General features: G+C 41.3%; 1 protein-coding gene across 1 annotated transcript in view; it reads left to right on the top strand.

Moving 5' to 3' along the window:
• Positions 1–21,561, top strand: part of DST (dystonin) — a 473,375-nt gene that overhangs the window by 199,560 nt on the left and 252,254 nt on the right. Inside the window, exons 6-8 of the mRNA XM_084622757.1 lie at positions 6,979–7,068; positions 10,047–10,124; positions 12,634–12,726. Of these exons, the coding sequence (XP_084478883.1) occupies positions 6,979–7,068; positions 10,047–10,124; positions 12,634–12,726 (261 nt within the window). The remainder of the gene's footprint in view (positions 1–6,978; positions 7,069–10,046; positions 10,125–12,633; positions 12,727–21,561) is intronic.

The following is a 21,561-nucleotide window of genomic DNA, read 5'->3' as shown; positions in this document are numbered from 1 at the left end:
GGCCTTTTCCACCATGGTATCTTGAAAGGAAAATAAAACCCAAAGTTCATGTATTGATTTAATTTAATATAAAAAGCATTGCACATGTGCAGCACAGCATAGCACGCCCCAAACCCCCTGAAATTCCTCTAGGCTCCGTAGACCCTGTCACGTATTTGTCCCTGCCCTACACTGTTGGTGTCAGACAGACACAACAACATCATTTATTTTGAGACTGATAGTGATAGAACAGCTCAGAGAGGTTGCTGCATGTTCTTTTAATAAATGAGCTTACTGACTGGTAGACCAAGTTCGGTTTGATCTTGGTGAGAAAATGAAATAATATAATGCTTGAACTTGAAATTCAGTTGTTTAGAACAGGGGTTCTCAAACTTCATTGCACCGCGACCCTCTTCTGACAACAGAAATTACTTAACGACCCCGGGGGGGGACTGATGCCTGAGCCCACCCAAGCCCCATTGCCCCTGATGGTGGTGGTGGTGGGGGCAAAAACCCGAGCCCCACTGCTCTGGGGAGTTTGGTGGGGGGGCAAAGCTGAAGCTCAAGGACTTTAGCCCCAGGTAGGGGGCCTGCAACCTGAGCCCTGCTGCCAGCCCTCAGGCTTTGGCTTTGGCCCTGGGCAGTGGGACTCAGGTTTCAGCCCTGGGCCCTAGCAAGTCTAAGCCAGCTCTGGCAACCCCATTCAAAGGAGGTTGCGACCCACTTTGGGGTCCTGACCCACAGTTTCAGAACTGCTGGTTTAGAATGTTAAAAGAAAATCTCCAAAAGTATATTTCTGTTTTTTGCATATTCCAGCAAGGTTTAACTCACTGATCTCAGTGGAGTTCCTCCTGATCAATACTGGTGTAAATGAGATCAGAATTAGCTCTCGTATTTCTGGACTTGTAGGTTTTACTGTAAAAAAAATTAGTTGTTTGATGATATTCCCTGCTGTGTGAGGGGGGTATTCTCTTGGGAAGTTTTTGGAAGCAAATTTCTTCGTGTGGACACAGAGATGGAAAAAATAGGTCTCTCTGTGTTCCTTAATGAAAGCAAATAGAAGAATGGATGAAAACTCTAAACACAGACATTTAACTAAAGGCACCAAAATAATGACATTAGCTATATGCTGTGAATTGTGATTGGTGATGGAAGAACCCTAAAAGGTTTGTAGGTTCATTTTCCAAAAGTTTGGAAGTTTTTGCCTTCCTGTCTCTTTGGTTTGCAAAAGGGTCCGGTGGATAGGATGCAGGACTGGGGCCAGGAGGCCTAGGGGGAATAAATGCTATGTTGTGCTGCCTTTACACCAGCTATGCAAAGTGTCTGTATGAGTGGGATCAGAGCCATTCTTATAATGTAAATGTAGACTGACCTTTCATTGGTCTCCATAGGAGAGGTCAGACAGAGGTCCATAATAAATATGTGGTCCAAACTTCAAAATTTTAGCTCAATAGAAACATCAAAAAATTCAGACATCTTGTTACAAACATTGATTTGCATGATGTTATATTAGTAGATACCTAAATGTGAGGCACACTGTCTTCACGGAAGGGGATGGGGGGCGCAAAATGGATAAGACTCTCCAGAGTCTCTAGAGCAGTGACACTCAATTAGATCTACTTAAGGGCCGATTTGAGAATTTCATGACTAGAGGCAGGCCATTTGTGCAGAAGCCTGACCAAACCCCTTTCTTTCCCCCCAAAAAACAAACTTCAATTGCCAATGAATAAAGACCTTGATTGCAAAATAAGTATTAGTGTTTCTATCTTTTAACAAAGTTTATAAATCAAAATTTTTACCCGCGTTTATGGCAATATCTATTGGAGAGGTGATATGGATGATCTCTGGTAAGCTTTGTGAAGAGTGGTTTGTAGGAGGTCATGGCCATAGGTGCTGACTCCATGGGTGCTCTGGAGCTGGAGCACCCATGGGGAAAAATTAGTGGGTGCTCTGCACCCACCAGCAGCCAACCTCCCGTCCCGTCCCCGCCTCCACCTCGTCCCCTGAGCGTGCCACGTCCCTGCTCCTCTGCCTACCTCCCAGCGCTTGCTGCTGCCAAACAGCTGTTTGGTGGCGTAGTAAATTCTGGGAGGGAGGGAAGGGGGAGGAGCAGGAACATGGTGTGCTCAAGGGAGGAGGTGGGGAAGAAGCAAGGCCAGGACAGGGATTTGGGGAAGGAGTCAGAATAGGGGCAGGGAGGGGGCAGAGTTGGGGCGGGAACTTTGGGGAAGGGGTTGGAATGGGGGCGGGGCCGGGGGCAGAGGGAGGTCGAGCACCCACTGGCGTGAGTAGAAGTTGGCACCTATGGTCATGGCAAGGCTCATGCACTGATGAAGATATTCCTCTATTCAGGCGATTACAGTATTGATTTTTTATATTGTTCGTGGTAGAAAACCTAGATTCGCAGAGGTACACTGAGCCCAACATCATTAAAAGATCTAGATGGCTAAATTCTGGCTATTTTGGAACTGGTCAGCATATTGAGTCCAGAAATCACAAAGTCCCACTTCTCTGAATTTTGCCTTCAAGACATCTGAGCTCTGGAGCCTTACAATTTCTTATTGAAAGGCATGATGTTAGGGGGCTTATTCCTTCACCCACTTACTTCCCTGGTCCTTCTCACATGAACAGAGAGCAACAATACCCGAAGTCCAAAGGTGCAAACAATTCGATGTTTATTGAGGTGAACTTCCAGCAAGCATGATTCCAGTTTCCTTCCTTAGTATCCTCCTTCCCAGCTCTGACACCACAGAGCCTTACACCTGTGTCCCTGTTCCCATTCCTACCCTTAGCCAAACATGATTCCAACTTCCTTACTCCCATTCCCTGTTCCCATTTCCCCCTTTAGCAAAACATGATTCCAATTTTCTTACCCCCATTCCCTGTTCCCATCTCCCCCTTTAGCAAAACATGATTCCAATTTTCTTACCCCCATTCCCTGTTCCCATCTCACACACCCACATGCCCACCCCCACCCACACCCCCTCACTTCCTCATTGACTACAGATTATATAGTAAAACTTGAGTTCTGCTTAGCTATACCTGAACCAATCATTTTCCTGAAATTTAACTAACCAATCCTAACATATTGTAACATGATTATGTAACCAATTATATCCCACCACCTTAATTAGTTTACACCCAGCAAAATTAATTATACAGCAGACGGGAACAATCACAGAACCAGACAGAGATTATACAGACAAACAACAGCAAAGTGGGAACTATAATGACAAAACAATACAGAAGTGAGGATTTCACATCCCAGCTATTGATAAGTGAGTTCTTGCCAGACAGGATGCTATCAAACTAAGTTTCCTTTTACATTTTCTAGGCACTTCCCTTTCTCTGGAGGTGATAGGAATACAATCCTGTCCTGATAGTGCCTAACAGCCCAATAGCACCTTATTTCTATGTGACTAGTTTGGAATGTGAGGATGTGACCGTTCGCTTCCCAGCTTATGGCTGCCTCTGCTGCTTAGCCAAAGGCCTTAGCCTAAGAACAGGGCCTCAGACTGTCACAGTAAGAGAAGGCCCTTACACCAGCAGACAGTGATTTTGATTCTTTCTTTTATACCTCTATCACTAGCCAAGTGATAAGAATACACCTAAATTCTTAGAGTACAGGCCTTTGCAGACAGGCCTGAATCTCTATATCCTAACATATATTCATAAATTGAATCAAGAATGTTCTTTGCTTCAGGAGGGCAAGGTCCATCGGCATAGACAACAAATGGCTCATGAACAAATAAAAGCAAATTCTTTGGAATTTTAAAATTTTTGATCAAATTGTTTAGAAATTCTTGCAGCATTTTCATCTGTAGCAGCAACACACAATGTTGGAAAGTGCAACATCTTTCCTGTTAAGACTGTTTGAAAGATTTTCAAGATTCCTCTGAAAGGCACACACTTTTTCAAACAGATCCCCAACACTGCTTTCATGGCCTTGGAGCTGCAAGTTGAGGGAATTCAAGTGACCAATAATATTGCACAGAAAAGCTAGTTATGACATAGAGGGGACATCATTCATAAATTCCAGGAACTCGCAAGCCTTATTGGTCTTGTGGTTTCAAAGAAATTCTGTTATTTCTTTTTGAAGGGCACAAAATCTCTCTTGCGTGCACCCCTTACTTAACCAGGGAACGTCATTGTGCTACAACAGGTCACTGTATTCAGCTGAAATGTCTTGTAAAAGAACTTTTAAAAGACGATGTTGCAAGCTAGAAGTTGAACGTATGTAGTTCACTAATCTCATCACAATATCCATTGTTTTTTTTTCAAGTCCCCAGACAATTTACCACACAAAACAGTCTGGTGAATGACGCAGTGAAGTGTGTTTAATGAAGGGTGTATCAGTGCCAAACATAAAAAAAGCCCTTCTTTTTCCCTGTCATGGAGGGAAGCAAGATTGTAAGAAGTAAGTTTACTTTCTGCAGATCTAAATCATTTTTTTCAAAAAGGCCTTTTACCTTTGCAAAAATGCGCTCACCTGTGGTGTAGGTTTCTAATCGTATTAAGCACAAAAATTCTTCCTTGAAAATTTCAGCATCGTAAAATCTAAGAAACTGCAAAAGCTAGATCGTGTCACTTATGTCACTTGATTTGTCCACTGCAAGAGACATGTATTTAGTGTTTTTTAAATCGGAAAGCAGTGCTGACAGACAGTCCTCGTAAATTACCTCCAGTGTTCCCACCTCTGTGGAATCGGGCAGAGGAACTTGCTTCACATGGTTCACAATGTCATCTTTGTTTTTATCTCTAGCAAAAACCTCCTTCAGCATTTCCCACATGCACTGCTTCTTAGGTTCGGCATCCAGGAAAGGCTTTTTCTTTTTAGCTAGTATGAGAATTTAACCTCCTTTTACAATTGACAATATATCTACCTTGATCTAATGTCCAGAAGTAGAATTATACTGCCTTTGCTGTGTGGATGTGATACGCAAGTATCTCAGAAAACATCAGCAGTAATTCATTATGGAAAAATCTTCCAGATGGCTTGTTCGGACTAGTTTTCAACATAAACATAAATGTGCTTCTGTTGTTAGTCCCACTTAAGATGATAGTCTTTGTAAATTGCAGTAGGAGCAAGGTACCTTGAACTAAAATACATTTATTTAAACCTAGCAACAAATATGTTAATTATTTGTTTCATAACAAGGATATACAAATCTCTCCCACAGCCCAGATCTAGTTCCCTACTGCAAGCAGAAGAGGAATTGGATTGATTCCTGATGCTCTTCTCACGCACACAGATGTGCTGACAGTTGAGAGATCATCTCATAGATCCCATATTGGCAGAAGAATTTAGCCCCTGTGGCAGGATTAAAAGCCTAAGAAGAGCCTGTCTGCCCTTTTGCATGCCATAATCAGACAGTATTCTGGAAACTCAGAAAGCTTTCTGTAAGACAGAGGTCCACAAACTGTGGGGCACGCTGCCTGGGGGGTGCTTAGGAACTTTTTGGGGGGCGCAGTGGGGCCCAGGCCAGCCCGCACAGGGTGCAGGGAGGGAGTGCCACCCAGCCACTCCCCGCCCCCAGCTCTGTTCCGGTCCCGCCTGCAGCCTCATCCCTGGCTCCAAGCCCTGCACCTAGCACCGTCCCCAGCCTCGGTGGGCCTCTACTCCTGGCCTTGCCCCAGCCTCAGCCTCTGGCTGCAGCTCCATTCCCGGCCCAGGGCTGAGACTGGGGACGGGAACGGGGCGGGGCTGGAGCCACACCTGGCCGCGAGGCTGGCTGCTGGCCCTCACTGCAGTCCAACTGTGGCTCCGCTCCCACCCCTGGCTGTGGCTCCGGCCCCACCCCAGCCCCACTCCAGGTCCCACATCCACCCCCAGCTGAGGCCCCAGTGTCAGCCCCCTATCTGCATTCCCCTGAACCCCGGCCCCACTTCAGAGTCTGAAGGGGGGCAGTGCAGACAGGGTAAGGTGGGAGGACTCTCAAAATTTTGGGGAACGCTGCTGTATGGTGTTTTAATGGGGACCCAAAATGAGGACGTAGATGAAAGCCCTACAACCTCTGCCGTGGCAGGCAATGTCAAAAGTCTCTGCCTCTATGAGAAATGAGAGCCTCTGTGTCCCAATTTAGTAGGTTGGATGGCCTCTCTTGTGCCAAAATAATCCAAAATCAGAGCAGTTAGAAATGTTGAAAGTCCTCTCAGAACTGCTGAATCTTAAATCGTGGCCAAATTCTGCCCTTCTTTATACTTGTGCAGCATAGTTGACATTGTTCTTTCATGGATGTAACTGAAGGCAGAATCTGGCCTAAGGGAGAGCGTGTTCAGGTTAAAAGTTACTTTTTGAAGTGGTGCTAAAAGTACTGTTTGAGGAACCAGAACTCAGTGGGTTAGTTGAATATAATGATTCATTATAGCAATGGGATGGATAAAAAAAGTGAGCCTTGGGTAGATACACTGTTTAAGAGGGAAAGCTGAGAATGATGAGATACATTCTTGTTGATTAATGAGTGATAGGTTTCTACTAATTTTTTGCTGTATTTGGTTCAGGGGCCAAAATATGGGTTACATTTTTGCCTGGATCCAGCCAGTTTGCACGGGCTGTAAATCAGGGCAGGATTTAGCTCTGTCTTTTTTTTTTTTTTCTGCAATTTATTCTGACTTGGGTGCGAACTGTGTCTTCCTTAATTGATCCTTATGTAGGCCAAAGTAGATAGGTATTAGGCCTCAGTAAACATGGTAGGGATTATGCCTTCGTTACTTTGACAATTTGTTGCCTATCTTGTGGCTTTTCCACTGTTCTTCTTTCCATATTTAATAAAATATAAGAATATGGAAAATGTGGAAGAGGGTTGAATATAAGTTTACATTGCAGCTAATTTTGTTTTTGTATTTCTCTTGGCATAGTGACTGAACAAACCAAGAGTGGCATGTTGAGATATATAAGTGTGTGTACATTACAGAAAAACAGCATTAAATATCATGGTGAATTCTTGGAAAGATACAGCATCTTAAATTTCATTTCTCTCTCCCTCTCTATTTCTGCAGGTTCGCAAGCATGTGAATGATCTGTATGAAGACCTGAGGGATGGACATAACTTGATCTCCCTTCTAGAAGTCCTTTCTGGGGATACCCTGGTGAGCTTTTTTTAATCACTGTGCAATAATTTCAGGCCATTATATACCCATTTATGCAGTTTGCTAACTCTTCAGATGTGGGCTGTTAGGATTCTCTTTGATATATCCCACACTATGCGACTGTTGATCCCAGAGGCATAAGTTGTATTTCTGTTGATACATACCACACCATGAACAGTGTGGGGAATATGAACTATTTTTGTCAGTCTTCTTCTGTGATCATGAAACTTCTTTCTTTTTATAGATTAATGTACTAGTTCTTTATCTCGTTTCCTTTTTTTCTTGGATTTTCTTTAGCAAATGTTGGATGGTTAATATTATTTCACATTAAAGAAAACAAAGTACAAATAGCAAGGAAAAAATGTCCCTGAAATTGTCTAATACGCTCCTCGGGTGTCATTTCCTTTCTTTGTGAGCATTACTTCCCTTGCTTGGTATTTGTTCTCTTCATTATGTTCTTCTGTTCATGCTCTTCTCTTCATTTGTGGTCTGTCTTGTGTCTTTGCTGTCCTATCTTCTGTCTGTTATATTCATTAGCCAAGGGAGCGAGATTTTTTGAAGACCTTACGGTTGGTGAGTTCAACAGAAGCATGCGCGTATGAACAGCATGAGGATGTGGAGGATGAGGATAAGGGGGTACGTGCCGACCCCCATAACTATACTAACTTAGTATTTGAAGTGTGGTGACTGCTAACTTAAAAGTAACCTGTTAGTTTGGTGTTCTGCCGTAGTTCAGTGGAAAGGACAAAAGAACTCATGCTGATCAACCAGGATATACATATTCTGGAAAAGACTGATAAGATGGAGATATGGACAAAGATGTTTTTTTCATTCAGTTCATTTGCAAACAGTGACATGCAAAGCTTTAAGATCTCCATTTATTTTCAATCACTACACTTAAAAAAGTTGTACAAATACAACACTATGTAGGCGACAATCAAAATACTATGTAATTATGTTATTTTATATTCAGTTACACTAAGATTTCTTTTTATTTTCAATCACTGTAATTTATGTAGCAATTATGCAGACAATATAAGCAAAGGGTGAAATCTTGGCTCCATTGAATGGAGTAAAACTCTCATATACAACATTTGTACAACATAATATTATGTGGAATTATGGAATTTAGATTAATTATGAAAATATTCTTTTATCATCACAAAGATGGTTGATCTGATTTAACTATGTCACTTTTCAAAGTAGATAGTGCACAGTGGTAGTGTACTCATAGCTATGTGTAGTGCTTCAGCTAGTAAATATATTGATTGTTTGTAGGGCTTATTTTATGGCAACAGATGCTGAATTACCAATTTTTTGACTGATTTATGTCATCCAGAAGGGAAGTATCTACTTAAAAACTGTAAAATGTTGAGTATTGGCTGGTCCAAAGGAAGTTGTTTCATGCCTCTGTAGAACCAGCATTGCTAGTGTTTGCTAAAGCAGCTTTGTATGTTGGGGTCCAATTTCTATCCTTGGATGCACAGTGTGTCATGCTGCTCTTATGATTTCATTGGAATTTGTATGCTTTCATCCAAGGGCATAATGTGTCTCAAGATACTTGTACTTTAGCTGTATAATATTTCCCCTCTGTGATCTTATATTGTTACTTTTTGACAGTCTGGACTTCAGCAAACTCTCCTTGTTTTGGAAAGTAAGATGCCAATTCTGTAGTCCTTAGTCCCACTCATGGAAGTTATTCTATGATAAAAACTGCAGGGATTGATCCAAACCTTTCAGTAGTTTTAAAACCGATTGAAATCTTATATGGTAACGTAAAATTCCATTTTTGTGTTTTAGTCTCTGCTTCTTTTCCAATTGCATTTCATCATGTTTCCTCTTGGCAAACACGTGATATTCCGTAGGGGGGAAAATAGTTCAACTAAGGAAAATCTGTGACTGTCTGACTGTTTCACAGAGATTGTCTGAGGAAATACTCATATTCATCGCTGAGCTGCATAAGTGGTTTGTAGTATGCTTGAGCATATTACTGTGACAGTTTGTGAAAAATCTGAAATAAGGAAGAAGGATATTATATTGTGATGACATAAATTTAACTGCTTTCCTATTGTTGATCTCTGACAGCTAAGTAAAAAACTCCTTTTCTGTGTAATTCTTCCTGCTGGTGATTTTACACTAACTGAATGCTGTTTTGCCATGTTTTCATTAACACACCATGCATAATTGTTTTATAGTTTCTTCTTTGTTGATTTGTTTTTGCTTTGGGATGAGGGGGATCCTTAACTTTCCTCATGCCTCACTTGCATAAGTGTTCACATAGTAGATCACACAGTTGTGCTAGAACAGAAGTTAATGAAATCCTACCTGAGGAAGGAGTACACAGGCACTAAGACTGCAGTTATAGGATTTCTATTGGTAGGAAAGAGTTTATTTTCATGACATGTTTCTAAATATATATTTATTAATATGTAGTTAAAACACAAACAAAATCTAAACACACATCACACCTGCATACTAAGGTAAGTTTTCTTATTACATTCTTGCCAGAGTCATTAATTGGACAGCTCAGAGGTACACATGATTATTACTTGTGATTTGGTTTAACTGAAATGTTGTAAATCTTTTGTTATGATGCAACATCTAGTTATTTCCCACTATGGCTTCGATCCTGCAATCTGGTTCATATGGGTAGGCCCCTGTGCCCATGAGGAGCCCTCTTGACATCAGTTGCACTTGGCCGGGACACAGGCACCTACTGTAATGATCAGATTACAGGATTGGGCCCTTTGTTTCTGCTCTCCAATAGTTGTGCAAATAAATTTCAACTGCAATGAAAACAGGCTTTCTATAAATTCATAGCTCAGTTACTTTTCCTTAAGTTTCAATTACACTTTTGTAATAGATGTAGAAACATTAGTGTTTTAAGGATTTAAAATGGAAACTTTTAAATCAGATTTTTTACCTTGTAGGAGTTTTGGTCTTTGGAAAATCTCATAACTTTCATTTTCTAATTTTAGCCCCGAGAGAAAGGTCGGATGCGTTTTCACAGACTCCAGAATGTACAAATTGCACTTGACTATTTGAAAAAACGCCAGGTATGGTAATAGTTTTAATAAATAAAGCTTAAGTGAAAATTGCACTTATACAGTTAATAGAAGCTTGATGGGGGAAGGAACAGCTATGCTATTTGTTCTTTTTTAAAATGCACACAGTAAAAATGGTTAGAAACAAGGATCTGATTTATTGTGGTGCCTGAACTGATGGTGGTGGACATTTGGTGATAGGGGAGATGTCGAGCAAAGGTGTAAAGCCACTTTTGTTCCTCCCTTGTTCTGAGGGGGCCCTCAGTGTCATCTCACTCCCAGCAAAGCAGCTGCAGATATTGCCCTAACTTACATCCAGCTGTCGATGGCCCCAGGTAGCCATTCTCGCAGCTGAGAATAGCTGGAGCACAGTAGCACTCAGGCCAATGCTCCCTTTTCACAGGAATTCCCCCAACCTGCATCCTATGATGCCTCCATGTCATGGGGCAGGTAATTTGTGAGAATTCCCCAGTAATCACTTATGGCGGCTTTACAGCCCTTTGGTGCTGGCAGAGCTGGCATGAAGAGTCGTGAGTTGTGAACTGGTGCTGAAAAGCGTTTTTTGCTGGCTTTAAACATTGGCTGGAAGAATAGAAAAGTGACACAATAGCAATACGTTCGTTTTAAATAAGAAATGCCACCTGCTGACATCTGCGCAATGAGGATTCAGTCCCGTACCGCTGGAGTCAGTGGGAGCTTTGCAGCTAACCTCAGTGGAAATAGGATCTGCACTAAGAAAACGAACGGCCACACAGGCTGACAATCAAAAATAGCATATTTGTGCAGCCTAGACGCTGGTGGTTTGGTAGTGCTATAGCTTATTTCTAAATGGGAGACCCTGGTTCAATAAATCCATAAGAAATGCAATGCGCAACCATGTTCCTTTTTATTAAGGTGCAGCAGTCAATGGAGATTGTAGGTTTCAGCATGCAATGATCTGTTATGATCTGAGTATTCAGGACTCTTGAATCAAGGCAGAATATTGTATGGTGTCATCGGTGGTCTTTTCATCCTGCATGTCCGTATTAAATAGGATGGCTACTGTGCAGTCTCCTCTATTTTACACAGCTTAGGTGCAGCTCTTGGGACCTTGGCAAGTTGCCAGCGTGACCCTGATTTGTGTAAGGTTTCAGTGCCCCTGCCAGAGGGACTGCCAGTCTGGAGGAAGATGATACTTGCACACAAGTGGTTATCACAGACTTCAAGGATAAGGGAACTTTGCCAGCAGTTGGGGTAGCTCCCAAGAACCCTGGAATAGAGAAGGCACATTTAAAAATGATATTTGGAAAACATCTTGCACAAGATTGGTTGGGTGACTTCCTGTTGGAAATAGTGTATTGTGATTTAGGTTAGATAGGCCCCAAATATCCATAATTGTGAGGGTTAACTTTGGAAAGGCAAATGAGTAAAATAAAAGCAATATGTGACTGTAGGGTACATTTTTGTCAAAACTGAACAGTTTTTATAATGTAATAGGAGGGGAAAAATTAGGATCTCTTAATTTTTTTTATAACTGTGGGATATATTTGTGTGTGTGTGTGTGTGTATATATATATATATATATTGTTCCATGGGGAATGCCTACTGACAGTAGTTATACCTATGTGGGGAGTCAAGAAGAAAATATGGCCTTGCACATTAAATGTTGATGCAGTGTGTATCCTAAAGAACATACACAAATAATTATTGATTAATATAAGCATCAAGTGCATTTTATTTGGGTCATCTTTCAGTTGACAAACTAAATAGGCACATTTTATACATACATACATATATATGCACTTGATGTTTATATTATATATGAAGATGATAATAATAGGTTACCAAAAGGTGTCAGTAACCCATTCTGAATGAGAGATTATTGGAGTTGCAAATATGATTGACCATTGATTTTGAAACTTCAGTTAGTAATTTTAATCCTGTTCATTAGTTAAGATGTGAGAAACAATTTGAAGGTGTGAAGTGCTATATATGTGCTTATTTATGATTAATTATTATTAGAAATGTAAACATTATAAAATATTGTCATTGGTTTAGTGGGCCACATTCTCTCCTGCAGCTGAGCTCTCTTTGGTGCAGGAGAGTGGGTGGAGGGGGAGGGTGCCAGGGAGCCAGTTATAGTTCCCTCAGTCTAAGGGCTGTCCTGTGCTGCTCTCAGCCCTGGGATGACTTACAACAGTCCACTCTTGTCCGTACCCTGATGTACTACACCCCTAACACAGCCTCTCTATTTCTGACATGCCCTTTGCACCGGGATGCGGGACAGCTGGCACAAGAAACTTTCTAGCTGAGAGTTCGTCCCCACTAGGGTGGTTCTCAACTGGCCAGTTACGACCAGAAGCTGGGTCCTTTGCACTGCACAAAGGAGACAGATTGTATTGAAATGTGGTCTAATATGTTTGTTACTGAATACATTACGGATTCAAGTAGTGTTTAGTTTACAGTCAAACCTGAGTGGTGGAATAAACGTTTTCAGCACCAATTTGTTTCAGCTTTTACATTTATTTTTCCACAATGGCAGGTGAAACTGGTAAATATTAGAAATGATGACATAACAGATGGAAATCCCAAGTTGACTTTGGGGTTAATATGGACCATAATTTTGCACTTTCAGGTAAGCCTTGTTTCTCTTGACAATATATGTTCAGTCAGATACTGTGTTCTCTGGTAGGCAATTATCATGAGTGCACGAATCAGTTGCAGTAGGAATCTGTAGAAACTGTATAATGTGGGATCTCTCTTCTCCAGTGTTTGAAAATTCTGATGACTTATATGATCAAATATACACACTGAATCGTAAGCTACTTAGTTAGACATCTCATTCCCTATTTGTAGAGAGATTACAAAAATAGCCAATTTTATGGTTAATTTTATAAAGAACAATGCTTTTTGTGCATTTCTTTCAGTTCTAATAAAAGGTTCTTGTTTTGTTGCTCACATACAGGCTTGTTTTGTTGAATAATAAGATCAGAAAAATACAATTGTTTTTGCATCTTTTGGAGTTTGTTTTCTGCTGATTTTGAGAACTGAAAAAATGTTACTTCTAACATTTTCTAAAAATACGAATCATTTAAAAACATTTAATTTTGAAGGCAATACATTTGATGGTAATACTGGATCACACTAGGCTGGCACTAAAATTTTTCCACAGTGATTGGATTGTGTACAGTATAATTCATCTTTACAGTATGTGGTATAGAATTGCTTCTCAAAATTAGAGTTAGACAATGGCACTGGAGGTAGATGATGTAGTGCAGATGACTGTTAAACCTTATTTAGTGTGACTACTGCAGTATTGTTAGAAACCAGTTCCTTCTGGTGCAGGCATTTTAAATGATCAGAAGCCTGCATAATCAAATAACAATATGTGGCATAGCATCATACTGTTACTGTTTAGGATTTTTGGTTAAAAAACTGTTTTACCAAAAGCCTCTTACAGTGTAATTTAGCTTTCTAACTATAAATCCTAAACAGGAATAGGAAGGAGCATAAATATATAGGAAAAATGCTATGTTTAAGTATATGTATTTATGAAAATTGGAACAAGTAGGGGTTAAGTATACTTACATTCACTGGAACTACTCATGTCGTGTGCATAAGCACTTTCAGAATTGGCCTGTTGGTTATCTTGTTATCAGTATTGTGAAGCACCGAGGAGAGTTTTGGGTGTATGTAAAAAGACAATGAAAGTAAAACCCTCAAGTAACTGTCTCTATCTATAAAGAATAATGAGGGAAATAAATTTATAAATTACGTGAACCACTTTGACAGGGTGTTTACCATTATTTTCCATGAGCTATTTTCCATTGCACAAGACTTAAATAGAAAACTTCTTGAGTTGCAGTTGTAGGTCTAATTCAGTCTCATTTAATGTTTGTTTCCACCAACCTGTATGTTATGTCATACCAAAATGCACTAGCTGTGATCTAATGTGTGAGACTTGAACCGAACTAGAGTTTTAAAAATAAATAACTATTAAACCACTCTAGGAAATATGAAATAACTAAAAATTAGAAAATCATATTGTTGGATTTCTGCCTCTTTACACATGAATGGGTGCACTCTCTGGACCAAATTCAGAGGTGATTTTTAAGTTAAACCCCTTTGCTCTAATATAGACTTCTTTACACATTGGAGCCTGTTCCTCTCATCAGTTGCCTGCATGCAACTTCTTTTGGAGTCCATGGTAGCTTGGTGCAGTTGATGGGATAACCAGGTTCACTGGATGTAAACAGATCCAAGGGAGAGCGAATGTGAGGGATCTGACTTATACACCTTACACATTATTTTTGGATTTTACCTTGTCTTTTGTTAAGAAAGTGCGCTGATGCTGGCTGAATTGGAATCAACAATTCTCAGTGTGAAGATATTGCACTATGCTCTGTTATTTATATTTGTTCTAATTACATTGCAAGCTGGGAGGTTTGCAAGGTACCAGGGATTTTTTGGCTCTGGTTAGTGATCTAAGTTGTTTGCCACAGTCATGATGCTTGTTTGGGGGATAATGAGATTTCACCAAAACATGGTTCTAAGGGCTTTTATACTAGAGGAAGGCATCATATGCAAAAATAAAACATACAGTGTACATTTGAGGCTCAGTTCTCTCCTGCATCTGAATTATGCTTGGTTCACTGGGAGAGGAGATGGCTGTAGTGCGCTGAGTTAGCACCAGCCTAGTCCCAGATCAGCATAAGTTCTGCTCTAAAATATGTTACTGCCTTCTGCGGCCTGTGCAAATCAGAAGGTTGCAGGTATATTCTGCTGGATGGAGCCCTTGGTAATAATACACACAAGGGGTAGAAATGGTAGCATATTGCTTTCATTAATTTCTTCTGCATGCGTTGCTGGGCGTGTATGTTGCAAGTTATTCTGCCCTTTTGGTGTGGAAAATACACAAAGCATATATATTTCCAGGATATAGTCTTTGTTTTATTTGTGCATTTCACATATTTTTTGGGGGAAACAGTTTATGGTTAATTTTTAAATTCAAGTACATAATGCAGTGTGGACTATTTTCTGTGGTATTATGTCTAGAACATTTAGTCAAACTAATAATGTGCAGAATTATATACCGTATATACACTGTGCAAGATTAATTATAATTGTATAGATTGTGTAGCAAATTCTTCCTTCATACCTATACACCTCCACTGAAAATGGAGTTGCACAGGTATAAATAAAGGTAGAATTTGGTCCTGTAAAAATATGTACACATTTTGCAAAATAGCATCTACATAAATGCATGAACTTTTGTTTCCAAAGCCCTGCATTTAAAAATATTTTCAGCTGACCTGCACTCAGCTTAGTTACATCTGATTTAAGAAAGAAGGAAAATAACTTCCAGGTTAAAAAATCCCAAATCTGCCAAACTTCAGGAGTCTCAGGCACTTCCAAACTGTCAACCAACAGACTTTATCTTCCTCAGCTTCCCATTGTCAGACTCATCTTCACATGCCACACACATCCTTAACCTTTGTCCCATCCCAGCAGCCCATGTTCCATCCAGCCCTACACACCCTGAATGATAAAATGCAGAGAATGCATCATTCTCTCAGATGCATGTGGGCTGGCATCATCTCTTTCCTCTAATCAGCAAGCATGTGTTTTTGCCACTGGTGTTCTTGCCTGTTAGGGTATGTCTACGCTGCAGCTCGGAGTGTGCTTCCCAGCACAGGTAGACAGACAGGTGCTAGCTCTGCTTGAGCTAGCATGCTAAAAACAGCAGTGTAGTGGGAGTAGCACAGGCAGTGACTCAGGCTAGCCCGAGAACATACCCTGAGAATCTGGGTGGCTTTGTACTCAGGCAGCTAGCTTTGAGCCGCTGCCCATGCTAACCCTGGCTACACTGCTAGTTTTAGCATGCTCGCCTGAGCAGAGGTAAGGCATATCTGTCTGTGTGTTCTGGGAAGCATGCTCACAGCAGTAGTGTAGACATACTCTTACTCTGGTCTCTGCTCCATGCTAATCTGTTTGCCAGTCAATCCTTCCTCAGTCTGTCTCAAGGCAGTCTGTTAGTCTATTGGCTCAGTTTGTTAGTCTATTGGCTGTTTTTCTTGCAGGCAAGAATAGGAATGGCGGTCTCATGCAGTGGTTTTCAAACTGGGGTATGCCTATCCCTAAGGGTACGCAAGCTCCCGTCAGGGGATATGCGACAAAAATCCTGTAACGGCGGACAACACATTTCATTTAGTAAGATTTGGCATTCTAATCATAGGTATATTATGACCCTGCTCAGATGGGGATACACTGTAAACTACATTATTTGGAAAGGGGTACGCAGCCTAAAAAGTTTGAAAACCTTTATTGGATACAGCACCAGGCTGAGATGCAGGAGATTCGCCCCATCCCCTTGAGCAGGAACCCTCTTTTTGTTCTGTGTTTGTACAGCAGCTAGTACAATGGAATCTCGGTCTATGACTTGGGCCCCTAGGTGCTAGGGTAATACAAATAATAATAAAGATAAGGAGACCTGTGTCCAATTCCCAGCCACTCTGGATTCAGCTTCCCACCTCAAATACAGATTTACTGTATGATGCCATCCCCCATCTTTAAAATGGGGATAATAATCCCTTCCCTCGCAGGAGTGTTTAGAGGATGACATCCACTGATAATTGTGAAATGCTCTGTTGTCATTGTGGTGAAGGACATATGAGCACCTGAATAGACAGACACACATGAAGACTGCCCAGTTACTGTGGTCTTCCCATTTCCTTTATCAGGTTACTAAATGGTCATAAAGTGAAATTTTGACACCCAGCATCCATGTGGCCTCTTCTGCTTTGGTTATTCTGACTCCTCCTCTTGGCTGGCAGCAGTCTATGAGGCATGCTGCCTGCTTTTCTGCCCTCTCTGCTTTGATCACATGAATATCAGGGGGAGGGATAGCTCAGTGGTTTGAGCATTGGCCTGCTAAACCTAGGGTTGTGAGTTCAATTCTTGAGGGGGCCATTTAGGGATCTGGGGCAAAAATTGGGGATTGGTCCTGCTTCAAGCAGGGGGTTGGACTAGATGATCTCCTGAGGTCCCTTCCAACCCAGATATTCTATGATATGTGATTGAGATTCTGGGAGTTGGGCTGTTCCTCCTTTCATGCCTATTTTTGGTCTTCTAGCGGAGTTGGCTGGCCTTGAACTCACCCCCGGACATTGGGCTACCGTCACTAGGATTAATGTTTAATCTGCTTCTGATTTAAAACAGCCAGTGGAAGGTCAAGGACTGATCTTTTCAAAGATTTAAAGATGGAGTTAATACAGTCAGTGGTCTAATCTTTGGCTGTTAGAGGGGATAAATTAAGCTACATACCCTGGGATTTTTTTATTCCCAATATGAAGCATTGGAGCATAGACTGCTTTTAAAGGAGATACTTGCCCTATTTTTGTCCCCCAGAAGAACTCACCTCCAGCAACTTGTCATATTTGCTAAACCTCAGCTAAAAAAATTCGTCTGGATTTTCTGGAGTTGTTGCAGCTATCAGAATCACAACAAAGGCAATATGCAATGAAGAAGAGCTCTGTGTAGCTCAAAGTTTGTCTTTCTCATCAACAGAGATTGGTCCAGTAAAAGATATTACCTCACCCACCTTGCCTTAGCAAAGGCAATAGCCACTTGAGCTGTTGGACTGGACAGTCATATTTAGACTGCGCTCCTAAACATGGTACATTACATTGCCATTTGGCTCATCTGGTTGATTCTCTCCAGCTGTAGGTGGGTAGGCCTAATAAACTCACCCACTAAGAGCATGTTCCTTTTTTACTTTGCCTAAAGTCATCTCATTGGATACCTTTCATATCCCTCTCCTCGGTCCACCTCTGTTGCTGATGTATGTGAACTGTTAGGTACCTGCACAGTGCCCACAAGCTTAACAGCTCTTTCTGATTTTGAGGCACTAATTGCATGAATAAGCTGACACAGCTGTGGAGATGAGCTTCTGTTTATGTTGGAACCTCTTGGTTTCCTTTCTGGAGCCCTTCTTTGGTGCTCAGATAAGCAATTTTAAGATTCAGGTTGTATTTGGCATAAGTTTAGCTCTTTGTGTGGAGTCCTATATGTGGTCTGCTTTGTGCTGTGCTACTCCTGGCTGATTTCTGATAAGAAGGTTGCTGTTGAACTGAGAACCAACACTTTTAGTTATCTGCAGCAAGGTGCTGATTCTCCACTTCATCTGCTGTGCTGTAGAGGCAAAAAGAGACCATAAAGAAACAATTTAAAAGTCTATCTTCACTTATTAAAACCCAGTTTTGCTCTGGTTATTTAAAGACGGTAGACTCTGGAGTCAGTTTAGGTGCAACCTGAGTCTACTTTATTCCTGCTAATGACAGGCAAGGAATTACAAAGAATAAATCAACACAGGAACTCTGTGTATAAAAACTGGGTGAACACAGTGCTGCAAACTAATGAACCACATGGCTTTCTGCTGGTGATGTCACCATAAGCAATAACACAGCAATTCAAAGTCAATAAAAGAATACAAGTTAGGCAATCACATAAGGATATTCTTGATTATAGTAAAAGGAGTCTTTGTTTATATACCAGTAAACAGATGAATGCCATGAGTTAAGTAATAACCTTCCATGGCCGTTTGATATCTTAATCTTAACCTCTTGTTTGCACACAAGCCTGGCTCTCAGACACAAATCAAGTTATAGTTAAGTATATTGAGGTTAATAGTTTAAAGATTTTATCTAATCCTTTTGTCACCTAGGTATAGTTTTCACCTGTTGATGGGTTCTTGTGTTTCAGATAAACTTGGTCTGTAGTCTCTCTTTAATACTCTCTGGGGAAATTCATCCTTAACTCTAGTGAGTTTGAATTTGCCCCTTTGCTTTGTTTTTATCTAACATCATATAGCCACAGGTGGCCATTTGGGTACCTGGGTCTTCATACTTGGTGATGGTGTTCAGCTTCACTTCAGGTGTGGTCAGCTTGTCATCATGGTCCTGGTTGGCTTGTGTCTAAGGTCTTGTGACTGATATCATCAGGGTCCAGGTTTATTCCCCAGGTTTTCACTTGGAGTTCAGTGGTAGCTTCCTGTCATTCTTTAGGATAATCATATTTCTAAGTCTTTGCTGTTTGGTTTAGAGGGAAACAGTTTCCCATTTCTGAATCTCCAATTTAACTGCACGCTCTCTGTCACCTTCAGTGACACAAGTCTCAGGAAGCAATCAGCCTTTTTTTTCTGTTGTTTCAGTCTTTGTCATTTTATCTTTGACTCACTTACACTTTCATTTGTCCTGTGTTAAGACAGGATGGCATGAATGCACAGTTGTGAAAGCTCTTTTTACTTGTAATGGCTGATTGTAAATTATCTTTGACCTTGACTGTTTCACTGGTTCAATGAAAATAGAAAACCTATGTAAGAGAGTGCTCTTAATGTTACTCTTTTTTAGTTTATGTAGAACAAAGAATAATAGAAAGTATTGTAAATGGGGAGGTGATGGCCTTGTCTCTCACTCAAAAATATTGTTAGCTCATTATAAAATGAGTGTTGAACACGCAGGTTTCTTGTCTATCTCTAGGAAGATACTTTAATACATTCAGCAAGTATTAATAATAATCACTTCAGTTGTCTTTGCAATGCAGCTATTTTCATTAACATTAGAGAACAGTAGATTGTTATACATAAGTAGTACATTAACGAGCAAAGCAGCCACATTAAACCACAATGTACCTTGCATATTCAGCAGCACTTGACAGTAGTCAGAAACACTGAATTTCTTAGCCAGTTGTCCGTATTCTTTTTTCCCCCCAAACCTTGATCTCTTCTTAGGGAGTACAAGAGGATAGCCTGCTATTAGGAAATGTGTGTGCCATATAGGGCGAATTCTTAATTCCTGAGGTCAAAGGGACTCCCCCTGAGTGGGGCAGAGTAAGAACAGATAAGGCCTACTTTTATAATTCAAGCAAAAAACCACAATGGCCAACATTTTCAAAAGTGACCATTGATTGTGGCTACCTTAATTTTTGGATTTCCACTGTAAAGGGGTCCAATATTCAGAAAATGATGAACACTCAATTTTTGAAAATTAGATGAAAATTAAATTGAATAACTAAAAATCACTGGTCACTTTTGGAAGTCTTGACCAGTATGCCCACCGGGTGGAGGTGTAGGAGGAGGGCTTGTGATGACAGCAAAAGCCATTATGTGCTCTTTTTTTTTTCCTACTGTCTCAACGTAGATCTGATTCTACATTCTCTAGACATCAAAAATGCCCATTGAAGCTGATTGGCATTTTGAGTGCCCAAGCAATGCAGAGAAGGCTTTCAGTTTATAAGAAGATGGCACCAGTGTGCTTATTCAACAGATTTTAAAAAATACATAATATACAATATTTTAAAATTCTGAAAATTTTATTTGTCAAAATAACACTACATAATCATGCCATTTTCAATTATTTTGATAATTTATTTCAAAATACTTGTTAGCAAGTATGTCTGTAACAATACAGACACACACAAAAATTCCTTCAGGAGTAGAGAGTTAAAGAAACCCCTATGACAACCCAGTTCCTGTTTCTCTGCCCCCTACTTACCCCTCCCCCACCCAGAGCCGAGCCACAGGCCTGCCCGGCCCAGATACCTGTACTTCCTGCCCCCAGAACCCAGGAATCCAGAGGGAGAAACAGCCTGATGCTCAGTCCCAGGCTTGCATGGAGTTTCCTGTGTTCTGCTGTCTCCTTCCCTCAGGGTATGCTGGGCACTACAGCTGCCAGGAAACCTCTAGCTCAGGGGTGGCCAACCTGAGCCTGAGAAAGAGAGCCAGATTTTACCAATGTACATTGTCAAAGTGCCACAGTAATACATCAGCAGCCCCCCATCCGCTCCCCCCCACTCCCAGTGCCTCCCACCCACCAGCAGCCCTGTCAATGCCTCCCCGCACCTCCCAATCAGCTGTTTCAAGCCATGCAGGAGGCTTGGAGTGGGAGGGAGAAGAGCAAGGGCATAGCAGACTCGGAGAGGGGGCGAGAAGGGATGGAGTGGGGGCAGAGCCAGGGGTTGAGCAGTGAGCACTCCCCGGCACATTGGAAAGTTGGCGCCTCTAGCTCCAGCCCTGGAGTCAGTGCCTAGACAAGGAGCTGCATGTTAACTTCTAAAGAGCCACTTGTGGCTCCAGAGCCACCCCTGCTCTAGCTCCCTCTCCTTCCCCCCAGCAGTGTCTTCTATGTGCAAACTGGGCTCTGCTGGGTCCAGTGGCTCCTAGTAGTGGCCAGCAGCATGGCAGCTCATTTCTGGATGGGTGGGGGTGGGGGGGAGAAGGAAATTATGCGCAAAACCAGTTAATTTCTGCAAAATTCTGCATTGCGTAGTAGCACAGAATTCTCCCAGGAGTAGGACTCCTTATACCCCATAGCTGCTGGATTAATTGACTCATCCAGCTTCCCAGCCTGATCAGCCAATTAGCTCGCACATCCTCCATCAGCTTTCTTCAGGGAAGCTGATAAGTCACCAGAGT

Source organism: Lepidochelys olivacea, assembly GCF_965140295.1.
Source record: "Lepidochelys olivacea isolate rLepOli2 genome assembly, chromosome: 3".
Lineage (NCBI taxonomy): Eukaryota > Metazoa > Chordata > Testudines > Cheloniidae > Lepidochelys > Lepidochelys olivacea.
Note: the sequence above shows the minus strand (reverse complement) of the source record. Positions and strands in the feature narration are given on the sequence as shown.